Source organism: Tamandua tetradactyla, chromosome 2, assembly GCF_023851605.1.
Source record: "Tamandua tetradactyla isolate mTamTet1 chromosome 2, mTamTet1.pri, whole genome shotgun sequence".
Lineage (NCBI taxonomy): Eukaryota > Metazoa > Chordata > Mammalia > Pilosa > Myrmecophagidae > Tamandua > Tamandua tetradactyla.
In genome coordinates this window covers 168,108,500-168,134,817 of record NC_135328.1, presented here as the reverse complement: position 1 = coordinate 168,134,817, position 26,318 = coordinate 168,108,500, and the positions used below count along the sequence as shown (strand labels likewise).

The 26,318-nt window shown below is 54.5% G+C and overlaps 1 protein-coding gene across 3 annotated transcripts in view; it reads right to left on the bottom strand.

Annotated features, from left to right (window-relative positions):
- Positions 1–200: 200 nt before the first annotated feature.
- The window catches only part of GLIS1 (GLIS family zinc finger 1), a 307,452-nt gene continuing 281,334 nt past the window's right edge, over positions 201–26,318 (bottom strand). For 2 of the 3 annotated variants that reach the window (XM_077136419.1, XM_077136418.1), the window contains 7 exons: positions 23,940–24,101; positions 18,941–19,051; positions 14,423–14,555; positions 9,171–9,321; positions 2,746–2,927; positions 1,934–2,101; positions 201–475 (listed from right to left, as the gene is read on the bottom strand). In XM_077136419.1, coding sequence (XP_076992534.1) covers positions 330–475; positions 1,934–2,101; positions 2,746–2,927; positions 9,171–9,321; positions 14,423–14,555; positions 18,941–19,051; positions 23,940–24,101 — 1,053 coding nt within the window. In that variant the 3' untranslated portion in view covers positions 201–329. The remainder of the gene's footprint in view (positions 476–1,933; positions 2,102–2,745; positions 2,928–9,170; positions 9,322–14,422; positions 14,556–18,940; positions 19,052–23,939; positions 24,102–26,318) is intronic. The other variant, XM_077136429.1, reaches the window with a different exon arrangement.

Sequence of the window (26,318 nt, the reverse complement as noted above, 5' to 3'; positions counted from 1 at the left end):
ACACTTTATATACACGAGGTCTGTGATTTCAAAACCAGAGGGGGAAGAAACAATCAAGGCATTATTGTCCAGCAGTCACCGATCCTGGGGGGGCTGGGGGGGCTGGGGGGGCCCCCTCCGCTCACCCCGTCTTGGGCTCAGACCGGCACTCCCACGGCGGGAAGACCCACGGCTCTGCCCGGACAATGGGTGATGTCCGGCCTCCTGCAAGCCTGGTGTGTGGAGAGCCGTGGCCTGGCTGCTCAGGCTGGCCCCAGGGAGGACGGAAGGGAGTGCGTGAAGCAGTGTCTGCCATGGCAGAGGCAGGCAGGGGCGGGCAGGGCCTTCCTTCAGGTGTCCGTGTAGATGGATGGGATGTGACTCAGGCAGTGGTCAAAGGCCCCGTTGGGGAAGAAGCCGCAGTCTTCAGGGCCGCTGGACACCACGTCTTCGGAAGGCTGCGGTGGCAGTGCTGTGGGGCATGGGGCCTCGTAGCCTGTGGGTGGGCAGGAGAGGGTGCAGGCTGGCAAGAGGGCAGCTCGTTCCAGTGCCTGGGCATTACCCTGTTGGAGGCCTCTCCTCTTCAGGGCAGAGGAGCTGGTGAGCAGGGAGGAGAGGGGACTTGGGAGGCAGGAGCCCTAGGCCGACCACTCATGGGGAGCCCAGGGCAGCGGGGGAGCAGACCCAGGCTGGCATCACCCAGAATGGTCTGTGGGGCAGAATGCGGGGAACCAAGGGAGGGCTGGGTGGGGGCATCCCAGCTCTTCTCCTCAGGGACTCGTACCCTCCCGACAGGAGGCTCCAGGGCTCATCCCCTCCCTTTCAAGTTCCTCCTCTCCACTGGACACAAGAAGCCCAAAGAAGGGACACAGCATTTAAGGAGCATCTACTAAGGGCTCCTTTTGGTCCTATCTCTTGTAGGCTCCACAACAATGATCCCTTCAGGTGGGATTAATTAGCTCACTTTGTAACCTAGGAGATTGGCTCAGAGAAAGCAAGACACTTGCCCAAGGTCTCATATCCAGTAAGTGGGGGAGCCGGGATTTGAACCTGGGTCCATCTGGCTCTTTCATTGGACATGCTGTCTCTGGGGTAGGGTCACTGCTCAGAGGCCCTAGCCCTCTTGTCCAGCTCCTGCCCTAAGGGCTCTGTCCTGGGCTGTTATCGTGAATTTGTGTGGCCTCAGTCTCCCTATCTGTACAATGGGATGGGCTGATCCCATTTCCTTGTCAGTCAGCATTCAAGCCTCTGTGTCTTTTCCTGGCTTGGCAGAGGAGATATGGGCCACAGGTGACACGGTAGCTGAACAAGACCTGGAAAGGCAACTGGATGGGCCTAGAAAGGTGGCTGGACACTGGGCTGCCAGCGGTGCAGCAGGGGAGAGAGAAGGCCCAAAGAATTGTTCCCACCCCCAGCAGAGTGGGGAATGGAAGCTGCTTCTTGCTCCCCTCAGAGCTATTTATTTCAGATCATGCTCCCAAATCAGAAAATCTTGGCTTGAATTGGATGGGAGCCAGGGGGGTGAGAGCCAGAAGGGCTGGGGAGGGTGGTTGGTGCCTAATCATGTACCATTTCGCATGTGCACATCCCCTATTTGCCATCAGCACACACAGTGACCAGGCACACGTCTGCCTACTGTGCAGGTATGCGGCATGTGTCCTCCCACACGCACGTGCACACTCGGACGTGAACACACAGGCATACACGTGCATATGTGCGCAAGCACGCTCACGGGAAACAGACACGTATAAGCTGTGCGAGGTTGTGGAAGGGTGCAGAATCCCATTACTATGGGATTCTGGGACCTACTTGGGCCTCTATTCCCCCATCTGTAAAGAGGATGATCCAACCTCAGGGCTGTCAAAAGGATTCTGGACAATGTGTGTAAAGCACCCAGCACAGGGCTGGGCCGTAGTGGGCATTCAGGGAAGGCAGGCAGGGAAGTGGGGCTCACCTGTGGCAGGTAAAGGTGCACTGAGGCTGTGATAGCCATTGGGTCGCAGGGGGTTGAAACCATGGGCCTCCCCAGACAGCCCGTCCCCACTGGCTGCCGGGTCGGTGGTCCTGTAGCAGTCACCATAGGGGAAGCAGTTCTGGATGGAGTGGAAACTGCCCTGGTACCCTGCAGAGAGAGGTGGCAGGGGCTGCATTAACAAAGGAATAATGTCCCGGGTGGGGAGGAGGGGCCCGTCCCCTTTGTTCTGCTCAGCCCCCAGAGTGTCCTGGAATATGGCTGAGGAAAGAGGAGCCCCGGGATAGAAAAGCTGTCTGGGGTCCTGTTTCCAGCCCTGCCTGGCCTCCCTGGGTCTCCCTCTTAGTCCAGTGGACAGGCTGGACGAGGTGGGCTCGAGTGACTGCCCCTGATTCGAGCCAATCTGTGTCGGTGTTCTGAGGGAAGGGACAGCTGACCCTGCCACATCCTTCTCCTCTAAGATATGCCTTACCCAGTCGCTCACCACTCCCCCAAGTAGCAGGCCTTTTCCACCCCTAGCCACTGCCAAAGCTCTTCTCTCTGCTTGCAAAGCCTTTTAATAACACCTCGTCATGGAACACGGCCCTCATGCTTCAGAGCTCAGGGCCTCCGGGAAATGCCCCGACCAGGCCTAGCTAGGGTGCCTGTCTCCCGGCAGCCCCCAGCGTGGCCCTCACGGCAGAGGCTCCGCGTCATGCTCCGATGAACCTTCTGCCTCCCCCAGGTTGGCGTCTCCTTCCCCTCGGGCGGGAGACAGCAGACACTTGCCGAGAGGGTCCCTGGCGGGAGCTTACCCTGCGGGCTGGGCAGAGGTGGGGGTGGGGGGCTCTGGAAACGCGGGTAAGGCAGCTTGTTAGGGAGCACGGAGAAGGGCTGGCTCCCCGGTGAGAGGCTCTGGGAGGATGGGGGCAGCGATGGGGGCCCCGGGAGCCCCTTCAGCGGGCTGACCATGGGCGAGAGGAGGCCCGGCCCCAACCTGGAAGGAACAGAGACGGCCGTCAGTAGGAGGGCTCTGGGGCCTCGGCGCCCAGCGACCCATGACTGGTCCTCTCCGGCAATCGGAGCTCAGACCTCACTAGCCGACCTGCTCTTGAAACTTTCAACGGTAAGTTATCAGAAGAGGAAACTTTCATTTCTGATTATGCTCAAGCTGGAGCCAAAGTTTGAAATCCTCTGAACCTGAGGGAGTTCAAAAGAATCTGTAAAGACAAAAATTCTCCTGGGGATTTAGGATTGAGGGCCCAGGAGGAGCAGAGATCCTGAGCATGACCTTGGAGTTGTTCACGGAACTGTGTTCCAACCCCCATCTGCTCTCACTGGCCGTGTGACTTGGGGCCAGTTGCTTAGTGTCTCGGAGCCTTGGTTCCCTCGCAGATTGCTGTGTTCCCCCGCCGGCACACTGCAGCCCTCATTAGCCACGGCAAGAGACCAGCTACCCCTGAGGGGTCCCCAGCACTCTCACGCTGTATGCAACTCCGCAGCCTGGAGGAAGAGCCCTGCAACATTCTGCACGAAAAGCCTTGGAGGCTTTTAGCACACACTCATAGCACCAAGAGTTGCCATCCACTGAGCCTTCACCTGGCCCCAGACACCTGAGACAGGTGTTTTTTTTTTTTCCGGGGTGCATGGCCCAGGAATCGAACCCGGGTCTCCTGCATTGAAGGCGAGTATTCTACCACTGAACCACGACAGGTGTTCTTTTTGAAGAGCAGAATACCAAAGTTCAGAGAGGGCGCTCAAGTTACTCCCAGCCACACAGCACTGCCCTCACGGTTACTGTGAGGGTAAAAGTAAATAAAGCAATGGATGATGTCTGGTACATCTTCATCATTATTATCAAGATGAGGGGAAGAAAAACTAGCAGGTCAGTCTGCTGTCCAAGATGGCATTTGTGGTGGTTAATTTTATGTGCCTACTTGGCTAGGTTACAGGGAACGGTTGTCTGGTCAAACACTAGTCTTCTGTGACACCCACAGTCAGCTGACTTTAAGTAAAGGAGACTATCCTGGATAATGTAGGGTAACGTAGGTGGGTCTCACGGATTGGTTGAAGGCACTAACAGCAAAGCACTGAGGGCTGAAGGGAGAAGAAATTCTGCCCCAAGCCCGCAATTCAACTCTCGTGGAATTTCAGCTGATCAGCTTTGGGATTTGGGTCTCAAGTCTTCAACATCATTCTTACTAGAACTTCCAGCCTGCTGACCTGCCTTAGAGATCTTGGCCTTGCTAGACCCATGGTTATATATCTATATCTATATCTATAGACATACTTTTTAATATATAAATCTCTTAATATATATATAAACACACACATATATTATTGGCTCTATTTCTCTGGAGAACCCTTGCTAATACAGCCTTCTTTCCCTGCACAATGTACTTTTAGGAACCCTCTCTGGTCTCCATTGTTGGCCAGCTCTCCTCTACTTGCATACTTCCCATGATGGGGAGCTTATCACCTCCATTCATACAGAGCTTGAAGGGATGCAATCCCAACCCCATGCTCTCCAGAAGCTCATGATCTGAAATGAGACTGTGGTACATGAGAGCTGTGCAGTCGCCCCAAGCCTGGCTGAGCCCAATGGGGCTAATTGGACTGCACATCGCCATAGATCAGGCTTCCAAGTCAGCTAATTTCCCTCCTCATGCTGCTTCCCTGAGCCTCTGGGGTCCTATTTATAGAGACAAAAATTACCCTGGGGTCAACTGGGCTTGGGGCCTCTTACGGTCAGGCTGAAAGCTCACATATTAGAAAGCATTTATGTGCATTAAAAAGAGAGAGGTAATGATGTAATTATGTTAAAACATTGAATGAAGCTGCATGTGCGGTATAGGTTTTTTTTTTTCTATTATCGTTTTATTTCTTATTCTGTTGTCTTTTTATTTCTTTTTCTAAATCGATGCAAATGTACTAAGAAATGATGAATATGCAACTATGTGATGATATTAAGAATTACTGATTGTATATGTAGAATGGAGTGATTTCTAAATGTTTTCTTAGTTAATTTTTTTTAATTAATAAAAAAAAAAATCCTTCCCTATAAGGTCTTCAGTAATAGGATTAAGACCCATTCTAAATAAGGTGGGACACACCTTAACTGAAGCATCCCCACTAAAAGGTCCTATTTACAACAGATTCACACCCATAGGAATGAATAAAGTTTAAGAATGTTTGTCTGGGGTACATGGCTTTAAAAAAAAAAAAAAAACAGAGAGAGAGAGGTCAGAGTCTCCATTTTCTTACTTGGATTTGTGGCTTCATTGGACTACTCACATTAAAACATGCCACAAGTTCATCATCCCAGTTCCAGCTGACCTTTCCAAACTAGGCAGGTCACCCTTGCCCCTGTCTGAGATATGAGGTGTTAAGGGGACAGACTAGTGACTCTCTCTGCTTCCTCCAACTGGGCATCGTGCTGTCATCACCCCTCCACTGCTCTGCCACTCCCCATGCATCTGGGAACCCCACCCCCTCCCTTCCCGTGAGCTCTCTGAGGGCAGAGGAAGGGTGGCTTCACCCTGGGGCCCTGGCCCAGTGACTGGCTTACTGTAGGTACCGTCAGCCTCTTTCAAACTAAATTCCTATGAGGTATCAATGATCAACTACCATTATCATCATCATTAATATTCTTAGGGCCGGCTCATAAGGCCATCAAATGGGGCAGCGCCCTGTAAACCGTAGAGGGCTGTGCCCAAGCACATGCCCTCATCATCCGTTCTCTTGGCTGAGGCCAGGCTGAGGTTTGGCCAGGAGAATGGATTCTCCTTCCTTGGGGTCTGGGTGACAGCCGCCTTAAGCTCCGCCCTGACACTCACAGCCCAGCTCTTCCCTGCCCTGCTTTCCTGTCGGTCTCCTGGGAGCTCCTGCAGGGCGGGGCCAGGTCTCAGCACTCGCGGTCACCTGGTGCCTGGCATGCGGCCCTGGCATATGGCAAACAGTTGATAAATACCAACAAATGAGTTTCTCAATCGCTCAGCCACAAATCCCAGAGATGCACAGCACTGCAGAATTAAGGAGAACCAGATCTGAAGGGAAAAAAAAACATGCATTTCCAAAGTTTGTTTTCCCTGTCTCAAACCTGCCATAAATTCACACTGGACACCTTCACAGCCAGTGAAATTAAACAGAACATGACTCTGTTCACAGCAGACGGCACAGCCGAAGTTACGCTGCTCTACCTGAACCTTTTAAAAGGAAAAAGGAGAGGGAAAAGAAAATCATCTGGAGACCCTCTTCTGAGTCATGCAGATGATTCCCAAATCAAATATTTTTGCTTCAATTGGAACCTATAAAAATTAATATAAAACCTCACCAGCCTGGCAGACAGAGGGAGAGCTTCATACTTTGCATGGGGCTGGGAAAAAAAAAAACCTGCCCGACCCGGCATCTTTTCTGAGCCAGGGTAAATGCATTTGGTCATCAAGTCAGGACCTCTTAGAATATTTCTGAGTGTATCAGATAATTCTGTCAAACTGTTTAAACGTCCCAGCAAACCTCTGGGGAGCCACGAGTGGCTGTTCCCTGTTGACTTTGGCAGGAGGAGGAAAGCTGGAGGTCACCTCCCCGACCTCAGCTCTCAGGGGATGGAAAAAGAAACCCATCCAAGCTGGCATGGGGTCTGGTTTTAGGCAGGAGGGTCCTTGTCTCCCACAGCCTGGGTGGGCAGGCGGGCCCGGGGTCCCGCTTTGTCATTGCTTCGTCACTCGCTGCAGGAATTCTTGATGGGCACTTGTACAGGTGGCAGGTGGGTGATGAATGAGCCAGAGCAGAGTGCGTGGGCCCGACCTGGGAAAGGTGCCGAGATTTATTTATTGTTTTGGTTGGGAGTTGTTTGGGGGCTGGCTGGTGGGTGAGCAGGTGGCCTGAGCCAGCCGGAGGGGGTGGGTGGGTAGGGATAGGAGGTTGATTTCGATAGAAACTGTATCAGGTGAGCATAGCTGCTCCTCACCACCCCCCTAGAGGGGGTATTTTTCCCCTTTTATTTGTTCATTTTACTGTTTTTTTAATTTTTTTTAAGATTGTAAATTCTTTATTCTTTAATGCAGTGCATAATTACATTAATATTTTTATCATACGGCTATGCATTTATCATCACAGTTGACTTTTTTCTTTTTTTATGAAAAATAACATATATCCAACAAACATTACATTTCAAAGAGCATCGCAACAATTAGCTGTAGAACACATTTCAGAGTTTGGTATGGGTTATAGTTCCATAATTTTAGGTTTTTCCTTCTAGCTGCTCTAAGATACTGGAGACTAAAAGAAATATCAATATAATGATTCCGCAATCATACTCATTTGTGAAACCCTACCTTCTCTGTATAACTCCACCATCACCTCTGATGTTTCTCCCACTATTTAGGGGTATCTGGGATATGCCCATTCTAGCTTTTTTTGCTAACACAGGTAGGGGGATGGAAATAGTTGATGTTCTGGAGAGGCTGGCCCCTCTTTGAGAGGGTGTTTTAATGCATATTTTACAGAGGAAGACACTGAGGTTCAGGGAGGGCCTGACTTTCCTGGTTCCCTTTTTATCCCATCGGGCTCTCCACTCACACCCACAGCCACAGCCTCCCCTGCTCTGAGTGGTACCTCAGATACCCCCCCCTCCCCCCAGAATTCCACCCTGATGTCCCGTCTTCTCCCTGACAGCCAGGGTTTCATCAAGTCCTGCTTACTCTACTTCACTAATGCCTCCTGCGGGTTCCCTCCTCCCCATCCATCCGGCCCCGACACTGGCTGCTGCCTGCACCCTGCATTCCGTCCTCCCTCCGGCAATCCAGCCCTGCGTTGCAGGCCAGGGGTGCCACCTCATCCCCAGACACATCACTGCTTGATGCCCTTTGGGGTAGCCTTCCCACTGCAGCCCTCGTGATCTGGCTCCAGTAGCCTCCTCCTGAGCTCGTCACCCCTCACAATCCATGTATCCCAGAATGTACCGTGCTCCCACCGTGCCTGCCTTCCTCACACTTGCTGCTCCTTCCTCCCAACCTCTCCACTTGGCCAACTCCTACTTAACTCTGGATACTAGGTCTAGCGTTACCTCCTCCAGGAAGCCTTCCCGGACATCCTCCTCTCTACCCACCCCACTGGGTTCTCCTCTGGGCTTCCACAGCCCTTTCTCCTGACTTCTAGCAAAACGCCTGCATCTGTGTGGTCAATCCCTGCAGGTCTGTCCTTCTCCTCTTCCTCGCAGTGAGCTTTACCAGTACTGAGATCAGCAGCAGCCCCAGCACCGAGCCAAGGGCCCACCCATACCAGGGACTCCATAATTTGGCACTGAATGAATGAGTGAATGAACATAAATGAATAGCGGAGGGGGCCAGTTGGGACCACTGAAGGTACGAATTTGGTGATGAGGCCAGGCCAGCCCCAGGCGCTGACAGGCTCAGGCCAAGGCCAAGGTCAAGGTCACAGCCTTGGGGAGGAAGGACAGGGAAGAGAGGAAGGCTCTGCGGGCAGGACCTGGGGGACAAATCTGATCAAGTCACTGCTGGTGATAAGCGAATGTGGCAGGGAGGGCAGGGAGGGCAGGCGGATGGGGCTGGGAGGCCTCCCTCTGCCCATTTGCAAGGAAACCATTTCAGCAGCATTAAGAGGCCAGCAATGAACACATTCACTGTTTTCAGACAGTATTAAGTGGCCACAATGAGAACCACAATGAACGCAGGAAGAGGCTGCCCCTCCCCGCAGTGCCCTTCATTAAGGCTCCTGGACAGCCGCAGGAGGCCAGCAATGCTTACAGCCACGGTGGCCCAAAAGGTGGGCGAGGCCCAGGCCAGCTGCTCTGCAGCGGACAGTGGACAGTCGGTCTGCTCATTAAGTGGAGAAGCCAAGGAGAAACCAGGTAGGGGCTCCCAAGGAGGCCTGGTTGTAGCGGTCCAAGACCCAGAGATCCAGGGGGTGGGGAGGGGGGCACAGTGCTTTCCTAGAGCCCCTCACACTCCCCGCTCCATGGGAAGAGAGGATGAGTGAAGTGAGGCATCAGGGAGACTGTGTGCCAACTCTGTCTCTCTTGGAGGGTTACTGTGAGGTATGAAGGAAGTTGTGCACATGGTGTTTTGTAGGGGGCCTCGTACAAAGTAAGTGTTCCATGAACATTGGCCATTCTCACTATCAGTTGGACAACCAGATAATTTGCAGGATGCCTGCCCTTGCCAGCTGCCCAGAGATGCCTGCTCGCTGCCCCAGAGGAGGACCGGCTAGGGGTACATACCCGTCCCTGGAGCTCTCAGCCGTGGGCAGAGGGGACGGATGGTGGTGGGAGGTGGCATCCAGGGCGTGATGCCTGGAAGGGACTTCGTGCGCGGGGGACAGGATGCCTGATGCCAGCCCGTTATGGGGAGTGATGGAGCCAGGATACATACCTGCAGGGAAGCAAACAGAGATCCCTGAGCTTTGGCCACTCCCCAGGCATGGCCTGCTTATGGAGACAGACAAGCAGAAAAGTGAGCAAGGTTGCATTAATAGAAGTTTAGGGGCCCAAGTGAGGGAGAGGTTGGCCCCACGGGCTGTGTCCAGGCTGGGGCCCACCCTGTTAGGGGAGCTGGACTGACAAGGAGCTGTTGGAGGCCTTGGGGTGATCAGGCCCTGGGGGTAGAATGGGGCTGGGAGACTGGGGAAGGGGCAGTTGGAGTCAGCGGCTTTCAGGAAGCAGGCTATCTCAAATCTCTATGGGACTGTTCTGGAAAAGAAACAGGGCTTCTTCTGTGGGGCCCCAAAAGCAGAAGGGGACCCTGGAATGGGGAGAAGCATCAGAGAAGCAGACTCTAGCTCAGGGCTTGGCAGTACCTTCTAATAGGCAGAGCTCCCACAGGGTAATGGAGAGAATGCTTCTGAAAGGCGGGGGGCAGGCAGGCTGGGGACCTCTGAGAAGGGCTGCCATGTATGGTTGCATAGGTAGTACACTGCACAAGGGTCCCAGCTGAGGAAAGGAATTAGCTCATGCTCTTCTCTCAGATTCTAAACCTACAGAAGACAACTGCAGGGTGAAACCACCTTCTATCGGCTTTTACCCCCAAGGAACTCACGCCTGAGGTATCCTCTTGAGCTAACGACTCAAAGGGGACACAAGGTCAGAGTCTGATGCTGCTTCAGCGGCCCAACTGAGAGCTGGGAATTACTGAGGCCAGTGCTCCTCAAATGCCTTCATCAAAGGGCCCCAATCAGAGGGGAGAATGAACTCCTACCCTGAGACTGGGGCCTGAGAAGAACACAGCAAGAGTTGAAAGTTTCTGATATTTGCTTTTTCATCTGAAAAAAAAAAAAACTGGGGCCAATTTTGTACCCCCTCTTTCATCTGGCTATGTTTAATTAATAGAAAATGAGATTTTCCCTGAAATCTGTGCACCTCATGTGCTGGGTGAGGTCTCTGGACCTGGGAGCTGTGCCCAGGGCTGCCCTGATGCAGGGTCCACTCTGATGGGTCAATGCCTGTCCTGGGCCAGCTGCTACATTTTGAATATCACTCTGGTCACCATGGATCCAGTCCCAATGCTGTTCACCACCCTATGAGGACCAATCTGAGAACATACCAGGCTTCCTTCATGGATGGGGGTGAGGGAGGCACTTTAACCTTCTTGGGGGGGGTCTGAGGGTACCCTGTCCCAGGCTGGCCCTCTGGCCCCGGCCTGCAATTTCAGGGCGCTGCTACCAGGAATTAAGCAGGGCTATGACAGAGCCTGCATGGCATGGCATGGAGCAAAAAGTGAGGGGAAATGCAGGGGCAATAGGGAGCAGTGGAGACTGTGGCAAAAGGGAGAGAATGTGCCCACTAAATCCCTATACATTATAACTGTTATAAAACAAACAAACACTGCATCTATGCAACCAGTTTGCAATCCCCAGTCTAGTGTTAAGAGCTGCAGGCTTTCTATGGCTGGGTTATATTAGGTGAGAGAAACCCAGTTTCGGATTCCAGGCCATTCTCTTACAATCTATGTGTATGATTAACAACGGTTTCCTATAATTAAGAACATACTATGTGCCTAGCTCTTTCTCCTCGTTATCTATTTGAACCACCTCAACAACTGAAATAGGGTAGATAATATGATCCCATTTTAAGAAGAAGAAACAAAGGCTCAAGAAGTTAAATGACATCCCCAAAGTCATCACACAGTGGGCAGCTGATCAGGCCTATCTCCCAAGAACCACCCAGAGAAAACCCATCTGAGGCCACGCCCAAGAAGTGGCCTGGGGCTCCAGCTCAGGCCATGGCCCGGACATCTGACCAGAGGTCATGGCTCTGGTCCAGGCTTTGCTATTGCTGACCATGAGACCTCAGGGCCCCTCCAGCTCTCATCTCCCGCCTTTACCCCTTCCCACGATGGGACCTTGGCTCCCAAGGGCAGCACTGCCTGCCCACCCATCCACTATCTCCTTTGGCCGCTCACCCTGCCCTGTGGTTGGTCTGGGAGGCACCTGGAGAGGATTTCTGTGGACAGAGCCTGACTCGGTGCTGCTCACAGCTTCCGCCGCCCACTGCTTTTCCCAGCACCCGCTCGCCAGCCACCTTGAACCGATCTGGGGACCTGACAGCCGGGAAGCCCCGGAGTCCTGATAAATCCCACTCCCTCTCCCTCAGCCGTGCTGACCTTGTGCTTCGCGTGCCCCCACCGTCCCTCAGGTTACCCTGTGCCCGCTGAGGAGGGGCCTGTCAGACAGACTCCCAAGGGCTTGCCAGGAAGCAAAGAGCTGGGCCTTCCTGATGGGAGACAAGCTCCAGGGAACTTCCTATAATCAGCCGAGAAGACTGGAGGTCACCCTGGCCAGCGGGAGGGCCTTGGCTTCTCCCTTTGTTTGGGATCCTTCTGTCCCAACACTTGAATCTGTCCCCTGCCTGTCCCAGTCTCCTGAGACTGAACACGTGGGCGCGACCAGGCGTGTGAACCTGTGAGCGGACAGTGGAAGTGAATGAGGGATCATTGCATGGGTGAAGGGCCGTGCCCTGGGACCTGCCCAGCCTCTCCCTCAAATGAACCACTTCATTCTGTAAATAGCATCATCAATCATCAGCTGAGATTGCTTAACCTCTGGCCTTAGCATCTGTTCCCAGCTGTGCCACAGGCACATCCCAAGGTAAAAATTTGGGGGCTTCAGGACTTCTGCCCCCGGGACAACCACTGCTGATCTGTTGCAGACCTCTTTCTTGTTAAGTCGGGGGGTGACCTCAGAATCCTCCTCAACATAGAACTCCAAGTAGCCTTACCCAGTCCATCGGGAGCTGGCGCTTGGGTTACAAATCTCCTTTCCTGGGCTGGGCCATCCTTGTGGCCCCTTATGGCCCCTTTTACCATTATAATAAATTCTAAGACTAGTGACAAGCAGCCCACAGCAGAGGGCTTCTCTAGCCAGAGGGGGAGAGGAGCAGTGTTCCTCACAGCGCTCATTCTCCTGAGGTGCCGCCTGACTCTGTGATGGGGACCCATGAAAAAAGGCAAAATCCTTCTCTTCCTCAGGCCATTTGGTGAGTGTTCTGACATTTGAAAGTCTGCTCTGCTTCAACATTGAGGGGAAAGCATAAAAAGTTGAAAAATAAAAAATGTTAAAAATGACTACAGTAAATGTTCTAAGAAATGATCATGATGATGAATTTGTAACTATGTGATGATATTATGAATTACTGATTATATATGTAGAACGGAATGATAAATGTCAAAAAAAAAGAAATGAGAATGTTCTCATATTGACTGTAGTGGTGAACGCATAACTGTGTGATTATATCAAGAGCTGTTGATTGTATGCTTAGGATGGAGTATACAGTGTGTGAATAAAACTGTTAAAATTAAAAAAAAAAAAAAAAAGAATGACTATTACCCAAGGACTTGCGCCCTATTCTGGAGAGATTTAATGTATTTCCAGTTATTTGCAGGACAGTTGAGTATTGTCAGGTGAAAGAAAAAACGTGTGTTTTATTGTTTTTTATTTAGAAATTAGGTATGGTTTAAGGTGATATGTAGAGCTGCCAAGTTGATAAGGGGCGGACTGTCATGGTCAAGTTCACGTGTCAACTTGGCCAGGTGGTGGTACCTGTTTATCTGGTTGGGCAAGTGCTGGCTTGTCTGTTGCGATGAGGACATTTCATAGAATTAGATCATGATCATGTCAGCTGCATCCACAGCTGATTCCATTTGTAATCAGCCAAGGGGAGTGTCTTCTGCAATGAGTGATGCTTAATCTAATCACTGGAAGCCTTTTAAGGAGGATTCAGAAGAGACAGGCTCTCTTCCTGCTTTGGCTGGTGAGCCTCTCCTGAGAAGTTCGTCCAGACCCTCCATCAGAATCGTCAGCTTCACAGCCTGCCTTGTGGATTTTGGACTCTCTATTCCCATAGTTATGTGAGACATTTTTATAAATTTTATATTTGCAAGTGAAAAAAGAAATGACTGCAGTAATTCAAGAAATCTGGGAGGATGGGGCAGAGCTTCATGCTCTGATACTGTGGTTTCTGTGTATGTGTGGGGTGGGGTTGGAAGGGTAGAGCACAAGGGTCGTCCCTGGAACCCAGAGGACATGCCGCCCTTCTCTGGGCCAGGTTCCCAGGCCACACCAGCCAGGATTACTGCTGTGACCAGAGAACTGCCCCACGGCTTGCAGCTCCTGGAAAGGACAGGCCGGGCTGGACCCTGAGATTTTGAGGGTCAGGCTAAATGGGCCTGCAGGATCCAGGGTTCAGGAGCCCCCATGTCTGGGTTGCAGAATTTAGTGATGAGCTGGGCACAATTCTGGCCAAGCGCCCATCCTCTCATCGGGGTCGTGATGAAGATTAAATATGACTTCAAGTCAAGGCTGTGGTCAGAATGGGAACTTTTTCTTGAAGGAGGCCCACCACCAGCACGGGCCATGGGAAGGGTCTGGACTGCACACACAGGCTACAGCCCCTCTTAACCCAGGGCCATGAGTTCCTCCAGCTCAGCTCTGCATCTGTCCTCACGCTGGGGGCTGGTGGCTCCAGAAGAGGCAACCCTGGCCCTGCCTTAATGCAGTTCACAGTCTGATGGGGAAATCGACAGGAAATGGAATGACAACCCAGTGCACTCAGCGTGGGGGCAGAGGGAGGCACAGAGGAAGGCTTCCTGGAGGAGGTGACAAGGAGACAGGTCCTGAAGGAAAAGCAGGTGCTATCTTAGTGAGGGGAAGCTGGCAAAGCATGTGCAGTGGCTCGAGGGTGAGACGGGGTGGAGGGTGCTCAGGGAACTGCATCCTGTGTGTCAAGGTTGGGGCAAGAGGCCTCCAGGGAGGCCCCAGGCCCCGTCTTCATCCCATGGGCACTAGCCATGGAAGAGTGCCGAGGAGGTACAGCTAGTTAGATGAGCTGCAGAGAGAGAGAATGGATTGATGGTGGAGAGCCAGAGACAGAGAGGCAATTGAGCCCCAAGGAGTTGGCGTCCTCCAACAAGCCACAGAGCATCATTGTCTTCCTACAGGGTGGGTGACAGCAGTGAAAGGACCCTCCCTGGCCATGCATACCTGGGAGCAGCTCCTGGCCCGGGGCGTGGCCACCCTTCCCGTCGCTGGCAGCCAGCTGCGTGGACGCGTGGAGCTGCTGCAGGGCCAGACACTCGGTCAGGATGTCAGCCTCGGTGTCGGGGCCCATGTGCAGCTGGGGGAGCAAGCAGAGGGAGAGAGGGTGTGAGCAGGAGACTGCCTGCCCACGGGCAACCCTGACTTTAGGGGACTGGGCAGGAAGGACAGCAGGTCCAGGCCAAGACCTTTCTGCTCACTGCACCTCAGTTTCCTCATCTGTAAAATGGGGCTAAAGATTCCTAACCCATGGTACGGTACGTTGTGTTAGTTCGGGTCCTCTGAGAAGCGAAGGCTAAGAAGGGATTCAGCGTGCAAGGATTTTAACAGGGGAAGTGCCGGTGTGAGAGAAAAGAGAGTGAGAGCCAGGCAGGCTGGGGCGCGGCTGGACCGCAGTGGAGTTGGGACCTGAGGGAAGGAGGCAAAACTGGGTGGGAGTTTAGCCTAGACTGCTGGAAGTCAGAGGTCCCTGGGCCTGCAGGAAGGGGTCTGCCTTCGTATTCCTCTCAGGCCTGCTGCATTTAGTCACTTGCTAGGAGCAGTCCCCAAGCAGTATGGCCCCACGGGAAGTTGGAGGTCTGCTAAGTGCATTCTCATGGGCTCCCCTAAGGTGAATGGATGTGGTGGGAGCAAAACTCCCAAAGCCTGGCACATGGGTACACAGTACGTATCTTTCCCTCCTTCCCTCCCTCATGCCTCCTCTGCAGCTTTCTTCCTTCCAGGCACGTAATTCAGGCCAGGGCCAGAAGACCCGGATTTAAATTCCACTCTACCTCTTCTTACTCCCAGGGAACAGTGGACAATTTAACCTCTCTGGGTCTCCCCTCCCTGTAAAAAGTAGCCTCACCGGTGAGGAATATTATGATGATGGCTTCGAACGTGTTTTGTGAATGGGCTTTTGTGAACAGCTGGCTGAATCCCATGAGGTCACAGGACAGGTGGGGGCTCATCAAGTCACTGTGTGGACTTGGGCTTGTCTGGGTAAGAGCAAGCCTGGGTTGGGATGAGGCCCAACAACCCAAAATCAGGCCAGAGCTCGGAGTCACCAGCTCCAGATGGAGGGAGGGGCTGGGGGAGGGGGAGTCCTCGGGATTCCCAAGTGATGAGGGGGGCAGTCAGCTGGATGGGAAGGACCCCTTCGTCCAAGGAAATCCCAATGTTTGACTATTAGAGCCAAAGGCCCTGGAGATTGGCTTGTCCAAACCCTCATTTTATCCAGGACAAAACAGAGAAGGCGAGTGCCTTGTCCCATGTCACACAGCAGCTAAGACTCAGCTCCAAGGGTTTTCCCACCCTCCAAGGCTAGAGCGCCTGGATCCAGCCTTGGGGAAGGCATGCCCAGCCTCTGCATGGGCTCTCAGCTCCCTGACCCAGCAGCTGTTTTCCATGTAAATTAAGTTTCTGACAAAAAAGGGCCAAGGCATGTTCTCGCAGACCGCAATGTCGATTGGATTAGAAGCAGCAGGAGAGGAGAATTAAGGAAGAAAAGCATTTCTAATTCGCTCTGAAACGCTGCAGGGCTGCCAAGGAGTTGTCAAAATACAAGGGTCACTTTACCCAGAAAGATACATCAACCCCGATGGCTCTTAATGGATGCTCATTGTTGGAAAGTTTGCAGATCTGCGGTCCCAGGTCCCCGGGGGCTCAGAGCGAGCCAAGCACAGGGCCTGGGAAAACCAGAGCAGGGTTGTGGTCCTCAGGCATCGTCTTCTCTGGACAGGAGCCTGCCTGGCCCGGAGACCCGACCAGCCCTGAAGCCTGGGCCTGCTCGGCCCGCAACCCGAGATCGGTGGAAAGAGCTCAGGCCTCAGAGAAAGATGGGCCTGGGACAGATCCCAGCCTGTCATTCTCGGGCAGGGAATGCATGACTCTGGGCAGGTTTCTCAGTTCCCCGAGCCTCTGTTTGCACGTCTCTAAAATGGGAATAAAAATAGTACTTTCTATGGCTATGGTGAGGATTACATGAGAAACAGCCTATGAAGCACTAAGCACAGTCCTGAGTCAGGCAGGCACTTGGTTAAGACTCATCTCTCCTCTCTCAGGATCAGTACAGATGTCCTATTTTTATCAGCAAGCTTTGACCATATCTGTCCTCTGCTCTCCAGCTTTCATCCCACTGCCTAAGAGATAAAGACCAAAGTCCCCGAGCCTGGCTGTTCCCTCCCCATTGTCTTTTTTTGTTGTTGAAAAATAGCATACATAAAGAAGCAATAAATTCCAAAGCACACTGCAACAATTAGTTGTAGAACAGACTTCAGAATTTGGTATGGATTACAGTTCCACAATTTTAGGTTTTTCTTTCTGGTTGCTCCAAGACACTGGAGACTAAAAGAAATATCAAATATAATGATTCAGCAGTCATATTCATTTGTTAAATCCTATCTTCTCTGTTATAACTCCACCTTCTCCTTTGATCTTTCTCCCAGTCTTTTAAAGGGTATTTGGGCTATGCCCATTTAAAATTTTTTATGTGGGAAAGGGGTGTCGATAATATGGGATAGGGGGATGGAACTAGTTGGTGTTCTGGAGAGGCTGGCCCCTCTAAGTTTCAGGACTTATCTGGCCTAGGAACCCTTCTGGAGGTTGTAGGTTTCTGGCAAGTAATCACAATGCATAAAACCTTTATAGAATCTCAGCTGAGGTGCTAGGTGTTCTTTAGAGTTGGCAGGATGGTTTTGGTTGAGGTTTGGCAAACCATGATAAATAGCAGTATCTAGCGGAATCTTGCATAGAGTAGCCTCCAGAGCAGACTCTCGACTCTATTTGATACCTTATTTGCTACAATTCTTTTTGCCCCTTTTGGTCAGGAAGGCGTTGTTGATCCCACGGTGCCAGGGCCAGGCTCATCCCTGGGAGTCATCTCCCATGTTGCCAGGGACTAAAGCCAGCCTGCTTTCTCCAACCTCTAGGCTTCTGCTCTGTTTATTCATGGTTGTTTTCACAGCTTTTAGAATGGTGCTTGGTATATGGTAGGTGCCCAGGATATCTCGGTGAACGAATGAATGGGCTCTCGTCCCTCTTCTTGTCTGTCATGCTGGTGACCCCAGATTGGACCCTGGTGTTTCGGTCCATCCTACTCTCTCCCTGGCACTGAAGTGCCCTCACTACCATGGCTTTGGTGGTCCTCCAGAGATGTGGGTTACACCCACTGGGTAGGCTCTGCCCAAGTTTTAGTATCTTTCCTTCCATTGTGGCCTGGATCCCTCGGCAGCTCACACACTCCTTGTCCAAAACAGAACCTACTCTTTCTCTCCAGCAGCCCTGCCTCCTTCTGAGGTTCTCTGTTCCAGCCAAGGGCATCACTGTCCCCATCCCGCCCCCAAATCTGACACTGGGACGCTGTCCCGCGCTCCTGCTGCTGACACCCCACCTGGTCTCTTCCCTCCCCTGCCCCTCCCCCCGGGTCAGCCCCACCCCCCCACCTTGCTTGCTCCCCAGCAGCGGCCCCCCTGACTTGGATCTCCTTCCACTCACCCCAACCCAATTCTCCGCACAGCCCCCAAGGCCACCCTTCTAAACCTCAACGGGACACATCCCTTCTTTGTCTAAGAACCCTCAATGGCACCCCACAGTCCTTCGGACAAAGGCCAAGCTCCTTGGGTGAGCCCGTTGCCCTGCCCGCTGCTCAGCCAGGGGAAACTGAGGTCCTCGCACGCACAGCAGGCATCAGGCTTCAGGCTTCGCTGAATGCTGGTCACCGTTTGGGACACACGAGTCACTCTTTCCTTTACCGGCCCGGGACTTACTCCTTCCTCAAGCCTTAAGACAAGTACGTGCGAACCTCCGTTTTGAGCTTTGATTTTGTGCCAGGTACTGTTCTAAACTCTCACATCTAATCCTCATGACAACCTTTAAGGCAAGTCTTTATTGTCCCCAGGTGGCTATGGAGGAATGGGGAGGCAAAAATGTTACGAAACTTGCCCAGGGCCACAGAGTGGCCACAGAGGGAAAGCCAGGGAGTGGACTGCAGGGGGCTGGCTCCCAACGTTGCTTCTTCCACTCCAGCTGGACCCAGGACCCCTTCTCTGTGCCCCTGATTGTTATCTACACGTCCTTGTTATAATATATTCAATCATCTCTACACCTGCCTCTCACCCGCCAGGCCACTGAAAGCGGTGTTGTGTTCTTCCGTATTCGCTCCGAAGCCCACACAGGGTCTGACGTCAAATGTTTGCCCAACAAGTCGTGGTGAGTGGGCAGGCGGATGGAGAGGTGGGGGAGCTGGTGGGCAGCCTGTGGACAGAGGCGTGTAGGGCTGGCTGGGATTAGGAAGGAAGGGCTATGGGTCAATGGATACCCTCAGAGGACGGTGGGAGACAGATGGGCAGACGGATGGACAGTAGCACCAAACGGCGTGCGGATGGGAGAGCGCCTGCCGGGGGTGTGGGTGCCCGGCTCAGCCAGGGCTGGTGGGAGGCCAGGGGGTGTCTGCAGAGGTGGGCCTGGCATGGAAGGCCACCTTACCTTCTTCCGCGCCGGCTGCTCTTTGGCCGAGTGAGCCTTCACGTGCTTGCGGAGGGAGCTGGGGTCCGTGTAGCGCTTGGAACAGCCAGGGATCTGACATGCGTACGGCTTCTGTAACATCAGAGGGCCAGGGACGGGACCGTGAGGAGCCAGACATCTCCAGGGCCCAAGGGCTCCCTGTGCAAGCTTTGTTGGGGCGGGCTGGGAAAGGACAGGCTGCAGGCTCGTGCCCTGTCCCTCCCACCCATGCCCCTGGCAAGGAGGGGGTCTGCCCGTGGGTGGAGAGTCTGGGAGTGGAGTGCGTGCATGGGGCGGCTCTGCATCTCCATTCTCCTGCTAGTCGGGGACCCCGGGTGAGTTGCCTCCCCTCTCTACGTGTCACTTTGTCTGTCCGCAGAGTGGGGCCAGCTGAGTTCTAAGGGTCTTTCCAGCTCTGAGGCTGTTTGGCTCCAAGAAAGGAACACTCTGTAATCCAGAGGAGTGGGTGGCTGCCTGAAAGAGGAGGAGGAGGAGAGGGGAAGAGAGGCGAGGGGGAAGGAGCAAGGGCACAAGGTGGGGTCAGGCAGGGAGTCCAGCGGGACCCCAGGCTGGGAGGGACAGATCACACCTTGCAGGGTGGGCCACGAGAAACCCAGGCCAACCCTTCTCCCCACAGCTGCAGGAACAGAGGCCCGCCAGTCAGCACAGGTGGGCGGGTAGGTAATACCTCCCAAGGGCTTGGGCAGTCCCTTCCCTTGGTCCCCACCCCCGCTCAGCCGGAACAGAAGAGGTGGACTCCAAACCCATGCCTTCTGCTCTCCCTGGTTCAGTTCACCATGGCCTCCTGCTCCAGGCTCCGCCCTGGCCTCTCATCTGTCCCTCTCCCTCTTGCAGCCAGGGGGCTATTCTTGCTGATCTGGCCACATTCTGCTAACTCAGGGGCTCCTGGTGCCTTCTGGATTCTCTCTTGGTCTTTCAGGCCCTTGGGACTTGGGCCCTGCTGAATCTTCAGGCCTCTTACCTGCTCCCTGCCCCTGCCGGCTCCACCCACTGCACCTACCAGGGCACGGCAGACCCGGGCTGCCCTGCACCCCTGCCCGTGCTGCTCCACGTCTCGCCTGGTACAACCTGTGTGTCCCTCCTCACCTCCCCTGCCTGGCTGCATCACCTCCTCCTTAAGCCCTCCTTGAAGTCCCTCCTTCCACCCCCACAGACCTGAGCTTCCCACTGGCAGTGCTGTCCATCTGTCCCGCTGGGACTGTGTAAGTGTCCCTCCTCTCTACAGGTGGGGAGTCTTCCTCAGGGGAGAGATCTGTCTGACTCATTCCAGGCCTCAGCACCTGCCCCAGGGTGGGGCATCCTCGGCAATAACTGGATTCCGCTTGCTTCCCTAAGGGCTTCCACGAGACCCTGCTTGGGAACTCCAGCTGCCACTGGGGCTTGAAGCTGATCAAATATCCCTTTTTGAACACGAGTTCAAAAATCCTGAGCAATTCGAATTCGAGTCATTCGAATTGCTCAGGATCCTCTGGCCTTCCAGGGCTTCAGGGGACGGGAGACTGGAATATTAGGGGTTCCAGTGTCCCTGTCGAACATGCCCATGTGGACCTGCGCCCCAAACCTCCAGGTGACTCTGCCCCTGCTGGACCAAGGTGAGGCCGAGCCGACCTCAGACCCAGGTTCTTTGGCCCAGGGACCTCGTGGGAGGGAAGCAGAAAGAGACCATACCTTAGTGCTGCCACGGAGAGTTGCCAGGTTAAAGAAACGTAGGAGAGCAAAAAGAGAGAGACAGGCAGTGAGAAGTTTGACTTGGCCAAAAGGAAGCAGGAGGGGTGGACGGTGTGCCTCAGACCTGCCACCTCTCCCAACCACAGAGTCACACACACACACACACACACACACATACTTATGCTCTCTCGTGGGCCCTGCCCTGTCCCGGCATCAAGTCCCTGTCCCTTAGGGATCCTGATCCAAATCTACACGCTTTTGTCAAAAAACAAACAGAGCGCCACGTGTGCAGACGCACCCGTCTGGAAAGAGGACGGCAAAGACCGTCTCCGTGTTTGTTTTTCCAGGGCCCAATGTGTGCAGAACATTCCTCAGGCCCAGTTCCCCTGCGAGCCCTCAGGAAACCCTGTGCCTGTCCCAAGCCAGCAGCCAAATCCCAGGCCTGGAGCTGCTGCAAAGGCTCCAAAAGCCGGGGCTGTCTTGTTATTGTTAAAAACAAGAAGAGACATCGTCGTGCCGCGAGAGCAGTGCGCTTTGGCTTGCGAGGCCCCTCCGGACCTCTGCTCAAAGAGTGGCGACCCCTTTATTGAGTGCTTCCTGCGTGCAGGTGCTTTGCTAAGCGCTTGCCTCCCAGGATCGCCTGAGTCTCACACCCACCCCACGAGAAACACCCCCACTTTGCAGATGAGGAAATCATGGCTGGGAGGGTTTTCCCGAGGGCTCAGAAGAGTGATGCAAGACGCTTTGCTAGGGGCGCCTCCTCTCCTTGGCAGCCCTGAGCAGTCCCGTCTTGCTGATCTCCTCCCATCTTGCTGATGGGAGAAACTGAGGCCCAGAGCAGGACAGTGGCTTGTTCAAGGGCACACAGGGAGTCTGCGGCAGCCAGGACTCGAACTGCACCTTCAGTGCCTGGGATGTGGCAGGATTTGGTCAGCATTTAATCAGTGAATCATAGGACAAGAAAGGAGAGCACGTGTGTTTTCTGCACAGACTGCACGTTAGGCCTTTGCCTATGTCACCTCATTTGATCTTCTCAACTCCCTCTCCTGAGGTAAGTATCTTACCTCTGAAGAAAGTGAGGCCCAGAGATGCTGAATGGTTTTCCCCAGACCACGAGGACCAGGCAGCAGGGGCAGGGTTAGAACTCAGGCCTCGTTCTCTTCAGTCTGTTTCCCTAAACTTGCCTGGCCGTGGAGAGAATCCCGCATTTTCTGATGCCAGAGAGGAGCCGGGGACATGGCTGGTTCCACTCTGGAAACAAGCCCTCCCCCCCCCGCCTCCTGCATGGGGCCTGACCCCCTGGCCCTCTGAGTGATGGGTGCTGGGAAGGCCACCTAGCAACGTGGAGCTGGCTGCCAGTGTTTCTGTGGGAGCTGGGCATGAGCAGGGTGCTGGGCTGGGCGGCTGCACCTCCCAGGCTTCGTGAGGGTGCCTCAGGGAGATGAAGGGCTGAGATACCCTGCGAGCTCACTCTGGGCCTGACCTGAACTAGCCCTTGGAGCTTGCTTCACACACCAAGTGGGGGCCAGAGGCCTGTTGCTTTGGGGCTGCATCCAGGAAATGCAGTGAGAAGGGAGGGAGAGATGGGGGGCAAGAGAGGGCAGGTGACCCGGAGAGGTCTGGAGAGATATTCCCCAGGCCTGGGAGCGGTGGGAGCAGGGGGCAGGGGGCAGAGGCCTGGCTGCCTTGTGGCATCTGGGAGGGAGACAGAACCCCTGGTGCTGAGGCCCAAACCCGCTCCTCTCAGGGCTTGGCAGGGCCCCACAAGCTGAGCCCGTGAAAAGGTAATGAAGGGCCAGAGGGATGTGTTAGAATGACCCTTCACTTCGTGTCCCAAACATGGCCAGTGGCAGTGAATCCTGGATGCAGAGAGGGCTTGGGTTCAGGTTTGGGACAGAAGTGGGTCAGGGGTTCCAGACCCTTCTTTTCCAGCCCTCACCCCCTCTGCTCAGCTCCACTGGGCCGTTTTAGCAGAGAGCACCGGACTTGGAGTAAGAGTCAGCTTTGCATCCCAGCTCTGCCACTTACCTAGCTGGGAGCTGGGGGTGAATAACTCAGCCTTTCCAGGTCTCAGTTCCTTTGTTTGCAAAATGGGTATAGGCCCCTACTTTAATCCTGTCACCAGGATTAAATCCTGGGGTAGGGACAATATGTGTAGAACATCCAACCCAGGGCCTGGCCTGGCCCCCAGAACATGAGTTCCTTGTTCTTTTCTGCACTCCCCACTTCCCCCCCAATCTTCTCCGAGTCTCAGTGGTCCAGCTACAAAATAAAGGGCTGTCGGTACTCTTCCAGCTCTGACCTCTGCCTTTGCAGGGCCTCTGACTCACCTGGGATGGGCCTCTGTTCCCTCACCTGTACACCAGCCAGGCTTGGACGGATGGCCACCCTGCACCCCAAGAACCCACCCTCAGAGACGCAGGTCTGGGGCCCAGATGCAGACCCTGGCTGCAGACTCTGGTCTCCTGCCTCACGTGGGGGGCCGGGATCCTCCCAGGGCCGAGAGACTGGGGTTGGGGCCCAGGTCTGAGTCAGCTCCGCCACCCGATCATGAGCAGGCACCGAGTTTCCCTGAGCCCCATTTCCCTCAGCTTGCAAATAGGTTAGGACTCCCCTGATTTGCAGAGTTGGGATGAGATGTCGGGAGATGATGTTTGTAAGAAGTGGACTGATAGCTACTGAGGCCAACACACAAGGGGGAAGGCTCACGCCAAAACTGCAATCCAATTGTGGATTATCACACTCCTGGGCACAAAGGAGGGCAGGGGGGTAGAAAGAGATGACCAGGTCCCTATTTAAGGGGCCTGGGATTTAGGCACTGCCTCATCTTGACTCCTCATCCACACTGTCCAAGGGGCAAAGTATGGCCATGGAAGCTTCTGGCCTGTCCCCATGGAGGGGGCGGCCTCCATGGCCCAAGGGAGTAGATGGCGACATACAAGGAGGCTGGTGCTTGGGCTGGGGTGGCTGGTACCCACAGGCTAAAGCAGCAGTTCTCAAGCAGGGGCGAGTCTGCCCCCCTCCCCAGGGGACATTTAGCAATATCTAGTTGCAGATTTGGTTGTCACAACTCAGGGTTGGGGTGCCACCGGCAGCTAGGATAGAAGTCAGGGCCGCTGCCTGATAGACATTCTGCAATGCACAGGACAGCACCCCACCCCCACCCCCAAGTATCATCTGCCGGGACACTGACCCCCATCCTGCATTAGACCAGTGTGTGTGTGGGGGGGGGGTGTGTGCACTGGCCGCTCCTTCCCCCCCCCACCCCCGAGCCTCCGCCTTCGGGGCCTACCGTGTCGAGGTGGGTGCGCTGGTGCTTGGCGCGGTCGCTGGAGTTGCTGAAGGCCTTTTGACAGCCGGGGTGCTGGCACAGGTATGGCTTCTCCCCCGTGTGGCTCCTCAGGTGGATCTTGAGGTTCTCCAGCCGTGAGAAGGCCTTGCTGCAGCCCTCGAACTGCAGGAGAAGCTGGTGAGGGGCGCCCGGCAGCCCCCTGCGGGACCCACCACCCAGCCCGGAAAGCAGTTCCCCAACCGCGGGCTGAGGAAGGAGCCTCAGCTGCTGGGTCCCTGGCACCCACCTCCCCACCGGGTCCTGCCTGAGGGCCCCAGGAGCTCCCATTCAGCTCCCTGGCAACACACTTGGGGCCTCGACTCTGTGACTGGGAAGCCCTGGTGGTTTTCAGAAAAGAATTCACCTGTGATTTAGAAATGGGGCCGCCTGGACCCGAGAAGAAAGTCTCCCCAGGCCATCTGGACACTGCCTGCTGCTCTGACTGCAGCACGGCCCTAAACTGACCTGACGGGGAGGGCAGGCAGCACGGCGCAGTGCAGAGACCCCTGGAACTGGAACCCAGAGGTCTGGATTTGAGTCAGGCTCTGTCCCCTCAGGTCTTTGGACAGTGCTCTTGAGCTCTCTCTGCCTTATCTGCTTGACAACAAATCCCAGGCTATGGCCGCCACTCAGGACTCAAGGGTTAGGAAACCGTGGCTGTCCAAGGGCTCTGCCCCCGAGGGTGTGGCATCAGTGCCAACTACCATCAGGACAGCAACTGTGAACTGAAGTGTCTTGGATTTATCACTTGGTTGTCACTGTCAGTGCTCCCATTGTGCCATGTCCTGGGCTGGGCTGGGGCGCAGGGATGGAGTGGGGTGCAGTGCAGACATATGACACTCGTGGTCTGGGGGTGAGGTGGGAGAACCCAGAGCAACGAACGAACTAATCACAGTGGGGAGCAAGTGGGGGGAAAGAGCAGGTGTGTGGCCTCCTCCCCGCTCATTCCCTCCTCCTATGGCCCCAGGCTGCCCCCATACCTGCGGCCACCACCCAGCTCCCACCTCTCTCCCTGGAGAGTCCTCTAACTTCTCCCTGTCTCCTCCCCTCCATCCTCTAGGCCATATGGGAAGAAATTTTCTGACATAGACAGCCGATCCTCTGCTTCCAGCTGACAGCCCTCCTGGCCCCTGCGACCTCCATGCTTTCCTGCCTCTTCACTCCCACCCCATACGCTAGTAACAGCATCAGGAGTCAGCCATGCAATTTGCAACCTTTGCTCATGAGAGGTGCTCAGCAAGGAAGGTGGTTTCAAAACCACCCGTCAAATGTCCCCGCAGTATTCCAAGTTCAGCTCGGATGCTGCCTGATAGAGGAAGCCAACTGTGGTCCCTGAAGTACAACAGGCTGCTCCTTCTTGCTTCTCTGTGCTCTCTGTTACAGCCAGGTCGATGTTCAGGCAGCATGCACCCCCAGGTGTGGGAAGGGGGCACCAACACTGGCTGACACCTGCTTGGCACCAGCTGTGGTGCAGGGTACTTAACCTCACAATGACCCCGGGAAGCATGAGGCACCAATGTGCCCATTTCATGGATGAACCGACAGAGGCTTCACGTGGCAAAGTGACCTGTCCAAGGTCACACGGCTGGGCTGTGGCAGAGACAGGACCTGGACCAAGTCTGACACCAAAGTCCAGGTGGCCCGGCTATACCTGCTGCCTTCCCAGGGGCAGGTGGACAGGGGAGGTGACCCTTAGGGGGCAGAGGCCAGCAGAGGCAGGCTCCCTCTCCCGAGCTACTGGCTTCACCACCAGGCCCAGGGTTAAAGTGCCAATCGAGAGCACCTAATGCAGATTGGACCCCCTTGACCCCCACCAGATAATCCCACCTCTCTGGACCAGGGGCCAGCCTGGGCTCCCAGCAGCAGGGGGCCCAGATGAAATGGGGTAATCACATCCCCTGAGGGCTAGAACTCACCAGCCTGTCCTTCCACACCCTTGTCTGTAGAGGGAGGAAAGACCGACAGATGCTTGCGAGGGTGTCCATATCTGGAACACCTGACCACCCTCTTCTTATGCGCTGGGCATGAGTCTCTTTTTGGCCACTACCTTTCCAATTTTTTTTTTTTTTTTGGCATGGACAGGCTCCAGGAATCGAACCCGGGTCTCCAGCATGGCAGGTGAGAATTCTGCCACTAGGCCGCCATTGCACAACCCTCCCTCTCCATTTTCAAAGGTCACCTAACTGTTAGCAGTTACGGGGGTGTCAGAGAGGACCCTGGGCAGAGTTCAGACCTTGTGGTCCCTCTGGCTTACTTTCCTGCCCCCGCGAGGTCAGTGCCCCCAATCCAGGGTGACCTGGAGCATTCGGTAAGTTTTGTTGTGGGAAAGTTCCATGGGAC